This window comes from Octodon degus, unplaced genomic scaffold (assembly GCF_000260255.1).
Source record: "Octodon degus isolate 3935 unplaced genomic scaffold, OctDeg1.0 scaffold00023, whole genome shotgun sequence".
NCBI lineage: Eukaryota > Metazoa > Chordata > Mammalia > Rodentia > Octodontidae > Octodon > Octodon degus.
In genome coordinates, this window is record NW_004524599.1 from 18,872,937 (window position 1) to 18,882,979 (window position 10,043).

The following is a 10,043-nucleotide window of genomic DNA, read 5'->3' on the forward strand; positions in this document are numbered from 1 at the left end:
ATCAGCAAGCTCAGGCTTTGGTCAGGAATCTCTCCTTACTCTTTTCCCACTTTTATTATTTTAATTTTTAAGACAAATCTGCTGAGAACTTCTTACTCAAGGCTTTCAAACATTTGAGGATACAACCCACAGTAAAACAAGCAAACAGGAAATTGTTTGATACAGCTCCGTAATCTCTCCTTACTCTTGCAGGAATCAGAAAGGTACAGGACTCTTGGGGTTCATTTTCTTCCACCTCCAGTTTTACATGACACTTGACTCTGTGGGTATCTCTTCCTATTTTAAAATTCGAACATTTCATTTCTGGTGGTCTTTTAAATTTCAAAATGGGCCAAATTGAATGTTTTATGTTACAAATTTCCTCAGTGCATTTCTGTTTCATTTTAGATTTTGCTGCCTGCATTTATGCATGCATTTTTCACATGCTAACACACAAAGTTATATTATTTTTGACATTTAATTGTTTATGTATTTCTTTGTAGTTTATAGAAGCCCGTCTTGCTATGCATCTTTGGCTGGCTTGAACTTACTGAAATCCTGTGCTTCAGCCTCCTGAGTGCTGTGACTACAGGCAAGTGTCTCCACACCCAGTATTATATTATACTTGTAAGTTAATTTTGCATGCCTGTGTTTCTTAGGAGAGGTAGTATCAATGATTGAGGAAAAATTTACAGTTCTTCTTGCAAGAACACTGTAGTTCAAGAACACTATCGTTCCTCTTTCAAGAAATAACTTGCTTTATTTATGTACTAGTGCTTTGAGTAAGAAGCAATATTTTCATCTTTTATTTGGGAAAACGCCCTGATAAAGATGCTCTGTTTTGCTTCTACTAATTTGGTGTCAGATCCCGGTGCCATTTAATCTCTATTTAAATGCTAAGACTGACTTTTAAAGCAGCTTATTAAAGCATTTTCCGAGACAGTCAGGAAAATGGGTGCTTCCTCCCTTTTCTGACATTCTGACTTCATGAGAAAGAAGGAGTCTCTAGCAGGCATCTCAGAACTGGTCCTAAACATCACTGTGAGCTCTGGAGTCTGGGGAAAGTAACTGGGGCTGGAGCAAAGGAGCCTAGTTCTGCCACAGAGAGACAGAAAGCTCCAGGAGGGCTTGGAAAGGCCATCAGGATGTTGTATGTGGAGGCAGCGACTGCTTCCAAACTACACTTCCTCACTGAACGCTTGGTTACCTTTGCGGACTCTGGGCCCGGCTGCTCGTCCAGTGCTGCAACACGTCACGCTGTGGTGTCTGTTATCTGTGCTGCTCCACAAGAGCCAATGCTCCCCTTGGCCAGGGAGGGACTGGCAGCCCCAGCTGAATTTCCTCCAGGGCGGAGGTCAGCAGAAGCCAAGCCTGGGCCCATCCTGGGGTGTGCAGTGCATGTTATCAGATGTCTCAGGACAGAACCTCTAAAGCAGAGCTTTAATAGTCTGTTGCAATGAGGACAGGTGCCTCCTGAATGGCAGGCCAGTGCTGTGCACACTCTGGTGCAGATGCTATGGATGGTGTCAAACAGCAGGATTTAGTTCATTCTGGAGAAAATGCTCATGCTTTGTCCTAAATTCTAAATGAGAAATTGCAGGTCTCAGTTGCAATCGCCAGCACATTCCTATAGTTAACTATGTTGGGTAAAGGAAAGATAAAATAGGCTGCAAATTTCACTAGAATGGTCTTTCCTGTCGTATTGTGAACTCCTGACCAACTCTTTGATTTTTTATATGCCAACATTGCTTCAAGTAAGTTTGTGAACAACAGCTAATATTGCAGTGTCCGTATTCTTCACAAGCAGTTATCTAAGTACAGCACAGAGCACTGAATTATCCCCCTTCTCCTGATCCTCTTTGGTAAAAGCCTGCTGACAGCCAGGCCGAGCCCTATCCAAGGCCACAGGGTCCACGTGGGAACTCAGAACTCTTCCCAAGTCTTGTAGAAAACCATTCCCGGCTTCCTCTAGGACATCAGGCCCTGCTACTGCTGGTTGTTTCTCTAATATTTTTTTAGGGAAGACAATTCTGACCGATGGATGTTACCTGATTCAGCTTTACTGTTTGGTTGCTATGTAGAAAGTTATACATTTGGAATTGATGGTGAAGACTACAAAAACCTGCAGACTTACAAGCAGTGTATTGTAGAGTCAATTTCAGTGTAGACAAAAGGAAACATTCAGTCACATATGGGAATAAAATGTGTAGAATTTAGAAGCAAAAAGATAAATTAAAAAACTTGGAAATTGGCCTGCTCCCCGAATTAGAGGCATAAAGGAAAGATGACCAAACCAAGACACACTGTACCAGTGAGGACGTGATCACACATGACACTGCCTAAGGATGGTGAAGAAACAGGATTGAAAAGTATCCGGTGGGACTGAGGGAAGCAAACAGGCTAAGCCGGAGGGTGGGGACATCAGCATTGCATCATGGGAGTAGGATAGACTGAAGACTTAGTTATTATGGAGAGGATTTTCTGCTCAATTTATCTACCAGGAAACTGAATGTAGGTGGAACACAGAAGGATTTGAACAAGAAAATAGACTTCTAGTATGGAAGTAAATAGAGAATCTGGGTTAAAAATCATGATTTCTAGTAGTATCCTTCAGGTTTATATTTGAGAATGCACAGAATAATACATAGGCAAAAAAGGAATATATCCTTTTCACAAATGTGCACTGTTGGGACTGGTAAGATAGCTCAGCAGTCTAAAGTGCCTGCGTAGGCAAGCTTAGACAAGCGCACAGTGACTGTGGTTCAATCCCTGGCACCACTTGCCACGCCGGCCCTGCCCCCCAGGATGGGCTGATCGGTCCACAAAACAAACAAAAAATGTGCACTGTTAAATACAGCATGACTTTCCCTTATACTTCAAATATTGCTATTCTATGAAACTTTTTGTACAGATACATATGATTACTGCCTACTGATGCTGTCTTCAGAAAGGTGTTTGCTGAACCCAACCTCTTCTGTCAGTGCTGTAAGAAATGATTTTGAATCTTCTCAAGGGAACAGTCCTGGCCTTCCTGACTACACTTGGCACAGCAGGGAACACCTTTGTTTTTATAAGTCATGTACTCATGTTTGGGGGCGCTGAGAAGAAAGCCACGCACCTTATTCTCATCCATTTGGCCTTCACACATATCATAATGCTTCTGTCCAAAGGCATGCCAAGCACAATAGCTGCTTTTGGGGTGAGACACTTCCTCGATGACACAGGCTGTAAGGTCGTGTGCTACCTGGAGCGGGTGGCCCGGGGCCTCTCCATCTGCACCAGCAGTCTCCTCACGGTGGTCCAGGCCTTCACCGTGAGCCCCAGTCACTCCAGGTGCAGGAGGCCCAGGTCTGCGTGGTTCATTCTTCTTTTGTTTCCCTTCCTCTGGATATTTAATTTTTTGACCAACCTCACCTTACTCGTTTATATCAGAAGTACTAGTGAAAACACATCACAAATTAGCACAAGTGACTACTATTGCTCTTTTCAGCCAGAAAATCAGAAGGTAAGATGGATCATACTTGGTACCATGGCCTTCCGGGACGCTGTGTCTCAGGGCGTCATGTGCGGCGCCAGTGGCTACATGGTGCTTCTTCTCCATCAGCACCACCAGCGTGTTCTCCAGCTGCGGAGCTCCAAGGTCCTCTGCAAAACTCCCGCCGAGGTCAAAGCTGCCCAAAGTGTTCTCCTTCTGATGCTCTGTTTCCTCCTCTTTTATTGGGCAGATTGTGTTTGTAATCTACTGATTTCCATGGTGGAGAATAATCTTATAATAAATGTCCGAGAGTTTCTCACCCTTGGTTATGCGATTCTCAGCCCCTTTGTGTTGATTCACAGGGATGGACACGTGGCTGCGTGCCACTTCCCTCAGAGGGAGAGCGGGGCTTTCAGGAGATATTTATTGCCTGCAGCTTTTCAGTAAATGAATTTGAAAGCAACTCTTAGATTTGTTGTGCTCTATGTATAGAATAATCCAGCGAAAGTAGCTGATACATATGAAGTTGCACTGTCCTACAGTAAAGCTGGTGATCGTGGTGAGTTGCCGCAGAGATAATGGGAAAGGCCCCCCTCGGTCCTCACTGCAAAGCGCGCATCCCTTCAGAAAGCGGTGACGTCATGCCTGTTAGAAAGCTCTGACACCAGCACTGCTGGTTACAAGGAGGAATGATGGTGTGACTGAGCCTTGAGGGCTAACCCTTTTGTCCTTGTTCCACAACCCGCTTGGCAGGCATATGTGTTCACGTAGTAACGAAATAATAACGAAAGAATAATAAAACAAATATTAACTATTGTAGCACTTTTAAAGGTAAACCTAAGTATTTGGTAAAATGGCAATTTTGCTTTTTTAATTCAATTTTTATTTTAAACTTTTATTAGTAAAGGTTTGCAGTACAGAATGTTTACAATAACTGTAGACAATGGGCACACATAAATACAATATATTAATTGTTCCCTGTCCTCCACTCCTTTTCTACTTCCAACATCATGTTCATCTTACAAGAATTTAGGAAGTTACTTGTCACATGTACAGATAAAAAGCCAGACCAATGGGCCAGGACATGCAAAACATGTAAGACTTTTGTGCCAAGTCCAGGAGCTTGTGTGCAAGTGGCCCTTGCACACTCTCTGTGTTGGGACACTGGGGAGAGCGGGAGGGCCCCTGAAAATGTGATTGCCTGTTCCGGGAGACACTCTTTAGCAATGAAACAAAGGTGGGATTCCATTGTCTTTGTCTTTTCTGACTTGTGGAATCTTTAAATGCATTTTAAGCCAGTGAATTAAATATTAATATGATTCTAATTTTTGTCCTGCTCAAAACATCGTGTGGTATTGATTTTATCCTGACAGATGACATCTGCTTCTCTCTGTTTGTGTTTTGGTTTTTAACTAAGACTTTGCTTTGTATTTTTGTTAGGCTGCCTGTGATATAAATGTTTCCGTAGAGTGAATGTTTCAGTCAGCTCACCAGTGTACGGGGCTGTTGAGAGAAGTCTGGGACACATTATGGCGATTTCACTTCTTCACATCAGAAATTTGAGAGCTACTATAGAGAAACAGTCACGCCATTATCACAAATGTCTTTCTACATTTCTTCTATGTTGCTATACTAATTTGCACATTTTACTTTTGTAGTAAATAGTGGTGAATGCCTAGTTCTTTTTTTTATTTTATGTATTTAGTACAGGGTCTACTGGGTCTCACTACATAGATCAGATTTGTAGTGATTCTCCTGTCTTCAGCCTCCCAAGAGCTAGGAATTGAACTCGGGGCCTTGTGCTTGCAAGGCAAGTGCCTATACCACTGAGCTATCTCCTCAGCCCGAGTGCTTAGTTCTTAGTATGATTCTGTCATGCCAGACAGATTTCTAGTAACTAACTAATGTTTTTGTATCACATTGTAAAATATTTAGGAGATTATCATTTTTGTATAAGCATTGCTTGTTTGAAGATGATAATATATCTTTACCTTAGTTTTTATTTTCCTTGGACAGTCTTTCTTAATATCCAGAATATGGAATGTATAAAAAACATGCAGTTCCTAAGAAGGAGATTGGTTTTTGATTAGAATGGAAGGAATTCAAATCCAAGAAATATACTTAGGAATGTTACTGAAAAGTCTAATCGTGAAGACAGAGTTGCACAGGAAATGGAGATAAGAAAGTAAGGAGGGTTGAGGACAGATTTTATGGCTGTTGCCAAAGAAGGAGTGAAGACTTCCATCTAGTTCAGCTTTCCTAAGAAATTTATTTCTGTCTAAAAAGAAGGAACTGAGTTCAGAATGCTTACTTTACACTTAGATTCCTAGCATAAAATAATTGAAGACAGAGAAGCACACCCTTCAATTGGTTCACATCAAAGGAGAGAAGCTGGGAATCAGGAATCTGCAAACACTGACCCTTAGCACACGTCATGTGCAGTGTGCCAAATGGCTTTTACCTTTGGAATCTATAGATTTTAGCAGAAAAATACAATATTAAGGTGGACTGTGCCTGAGATTTGCACCCTTGGAAGCTGACATAATATTTACATAGGTCTGAATGCTACCTAGATTTGGTGAATAATTTATCTCCAATTTCAAAACACCAATGAAGCCATGTGGAATCAGCTCAACTTGTTTAGCCCTGGACTAACCACAATCAACTTTATAAACAATAAAACAGAAAATTCTTAAAATCAACCCCAAATAGTACATTATGTACAAAATAGAGATGACTTTTGAGTGTTACTTCATTTTAGAGAAGAAATATTGGGCCTGAGGAAAAACTCCCTTGTTCACTAGGTCCTGTGAAATCCTTCCCCTGAGTGGTTGTTCACAATGATGCTCTGGATCCTGAGCAAATATTTGCAGCCCTAAGGGACTCCCTAAGTCCATGGAATATCTGATTTTATCCTCTACTACTGATTCACTCTAGATCAGTGTTGGTGAACCTATGACATGGTGGAGAAGTTGGTTTTTTTTTTATCACTGAAACATCTAGAAGATTTGCTATCCCTGCTCTAGGAAATGGCCAGTGCTTCATATAGAAGAGCGAGAGAAAGAATTTCCATGTACATTTTAGGTGGTGTAGCAAGTCTCCACATGAGGATCCATAATGTACCTGATTCTAGGAGTTCTGTGTCTGCAGAGCAGCTCAGATATGGAGAGAATGAGGAGCCATAGTTTCACATTGACTAAACTGTGCATATAGCCTCACTGCTCTTCTTCAAATGAATGGATTAGAAAGTGTGGGTCCTGCTTTACCTTGGTCTTAACCATCCAACAGAAAAGTATAAAAACAGAATATAAGAAGTAAAGCCATGGTCTTATGTTGAGCTGTAGGAGACTCAGGTCAACAATTTCTGACATTGCCAGTGGAGCGGAAGACCCAATACTATTATGGACTACTGGACTCTTTGAGATTATTTTGCTGATTTAGCACACCTCTAATATTCAAATAATGGAACTTAACAAAAAGGGTATACAGATGAATGTCCATTTTGTATCTGTGTATTCAAAGTGGTTAGGATAGATATATAGTTACATTCTCTTAATGAATAGAGGGATTTGTTCTAATGATGTTTGTAAGTAGGAAATCATGTCCGCATCTTGTACAGCAATTAACCACTGGGAGGAATGTATGCAGTGTGTTAATTATTGAAACTGTCCTATCAATTTGATTTGAAACTGTCTCATTGCTATTTGTTTCTCAATAAAATTATGGAAAAAAAGAAAGTGTGGTGTATACACGAGAAGATACTATGGTGGCATAAAAGGAATGCAATTATGCCAATTCCAGAAAGCCATGGAAGTGTGTTCCATCATATTACACAATTATAGCTGAACTCAGAATGTTAAGTAGCAGGATTTTTGTTATACAGAAAAAGTAAACCATACACAAGTATATTCATGAAGAAGGGATGGCATAAGTGTAGGCAGAGCCTACAGAAGATGGGGATGGACTCAGAGTGGAAGGAGAAGAGAGGCAGAGGATGAGACTGAAAAGGATCAGGATGTACTCCTTGCAGCTCCCCAATCCCTCACACACCCCTTACTATTCTATGTTACTTATGTGCCTTAAAAATAAACAACAAATGGAAAACAATCAGTGTGTTTGGCAGAGATCTTCACATCTGTCTTCCTTGCAGAAGTTACCACCATGAAGAAATGACATCATGTGACCATCACATGATGTGTGAACTTAAAGCATGTCACACACACACACACACACACACACACACACACACACACACACGAAATACAATCCTTGTGTTAAGTGCACTGAGTCAGGCACAACAAGGCAAGTGCTGCCTGACCTCATCACGTGGGGTAAAAAATGCACACACTGTGTATTTGGGGATTGGTGTGCTGAGTAATTAAGGGGGACAGGGCAGGTGGGGAAGGCTTATGAAAGGGTTCACAGTGGTAGTTACAGAAGAAGTGTTCCCTGAGTTCTGAACAGTACAGATATGGATAATGTACAGTATATTTCAGTGGGTTGAATGAAAAAAAATTAGATTTTTCACAGAAGGGATTGATAAAAAATTTAAAAGATAGGTAAGTTTCTCCCAAATCAACATTATACAATGTACACAAATGGAAATATATGATGCAACACCCATTTTTAGATGTCAAGTGAACAAATAAAGAGATGAGGCAAGGTAGGGAGAAGCAGATGGGGGAAGAGAAATAAAAGGGATCCAGATGTGCTATGAGCATGCACCGACTCTCTGTGATAGACAATCTTCATTTACTTCACACCTGTGACAAGAAAATAAAGAATTGAAGTGAATTTATAAAATATCTTCCTAAGTAACTAACAATTCACAAAGGGTAACCTTCCTGAAATTCCTGTCCTATTTAAATGTAGAGCAAGCAGAGCAGAATCAATCTAAGCGTTAATCAGTGAGCAGGATATTTTTTGAAGGAGAAATCTCAGGACAACCACAGAAAAGTGTACTGCCAATCTGTAGAGGATCAAGAGAGAGTGTCTGGGCTGAAGACTAGTCTCCACTTTTTAAATTAATTTTATTGAGAAACAAATAGTAATGGGACAGTTTAAAAAAACAGGATAGTAGGACAATTATAATAATTAATACACTGCATATTGTTGTCTTCATAGTAGTTATTCATAGTACAAGATGCAGAAATGATATCCTGTCCATACACTTTTAGTACAAATCTTATCTCTCATTGAATTGAGAGAAAGTAGCAGTATATCTAATCTAACTATTTTGTATATACAGATACAAAATGGTCTTTTATTTATATCCCCCTTTTACATTTAGTTTTGTCAGAGATGGGTATTCCATTGCCATTTAAATATAATAAGTGTGTGAACTCAGCAAAATAATTCAATATAGTCCAGTAGTCATAGTGGGTTATCTGTAGGACTATACAGACCTCAAAAATCATCTCTGAAATTTCTGGGCTCCAGACCTTGTTCCCTCCTTTAGCTGTGCTTTCTATCACCCTCTTTATTTCTTTTTCCCATAATTTTATTGAAAAACAAATAGCAGTGAGACAGTTTCAAATCAAATTGTTAGGACAGTTTAACACATTGCATAATGTCTTCCTAGTGGTTATTTGTTGTAAAAGATGCAAGCATGATATCCTATTGACAAACACTATTAGAACAAATCCTTCTGAGAGCTTCACACTACCCTGCACCAGCGGGACCTACTACTGGTCCCAGCTCAGGCACAGCAAGGTAAGACCCACTTCCACCACCCTGGGATGCCCCAACCACTTCCCAGCACCTCCTGCACCACGCCCGCTGAGTAGGAATTTCTGCCGCTTTCCAGGAACCCCCAGAACCAGTCCTAGCCTAGGTTCGGTGAGTGTGTGGGAGAGCTTCTGGCTACCCCGTGAAGGTGGGACCTATTACTGGTTGCAGTCCAGGCTCAGCCTGGGTGAGACCCTCTTCCACCCCCTTGGAATGCCCCCCAACTCTGCAGCACCTCCCCCACCCCACCTGCCCAGTAGGAATTCTGGCCGCGTTCCCGGAAACCCCAGACCCAGTACTAGCCCAGGCCCAGTGAGTGTGTGGGAGAGCCGCCTCTTTCCCCTACTCCACCTTGTCCACTCCAGGCTCAGCTCAGGCCTGGCATACAGGCCTGGGGTGAAACCCTAAAGCTGCAATCCCTGCAGAGAGTGCAGAGGATAGAACCATCCAGCTAGTCCAGGAGCAGAAAATCTTGCCAGAAGGGCATAACATGTTCACCCACAAGGGCAGCAGCAGAAAGGAGCAGAGCACAGCAGCCAGACCCAAGACAGGCACAGCTGGATAAATCCAAACTTTGTAGATCTGAACCAGAACTACAGTACGTGCTAAGGTTATAACTACAACAAAGATCTACAACAAAGGTCAGAAGACAGTGCTACACAAAATGATGAGAAGGAACAAAATGTAACCTCAGAACCCAAGACCACCCATAACAAGTGCAGACGTCACTAAAACAGAAAAAATTGGGAATCAAACAGCTGAAAACAACGAATCAATGGCTTCTGAAATAAAGAAAGAGCTGCAGAAAGGTATAGAGGAACTCAGATTGGAAATAGAAAAAGAAATCCCTGAATTAATAACA

The 10,043-nt window shown here is 41.4% G+C and overlaps 1 protein-coding gene across 1 annotated transcript; it reads left to right on the forward strand.

The window, feature by feature from the left end:
- The first annotated feature begins 2,971 nt into the window (after positions 1-2,971).
- Positions 2,972-3,901, forward strand: LOC101562411 (vomeronasal type-1 receptor 4-like). Its single transcript, XM_004628466.1, has one exon. It carries the CDS (start codon positions 2,972-2,974, stop codon positions 3,899-3,901), a length of 930 nt encoding a protein of 309 aa, XP_004628523.1.
- The last annotated feature ends 6,142 nt before the right edge of the window (positions 3,902-10,043 follow it).

Coding starts and splice junctions, on each gene's coding strand:
- LOC101562411 (XM_004628466.1), top strand. CDS start 2,972: ATGATTTTGAATCTTCTCAAGGGAACAGTCCTGGCCTTCCTGACTACA.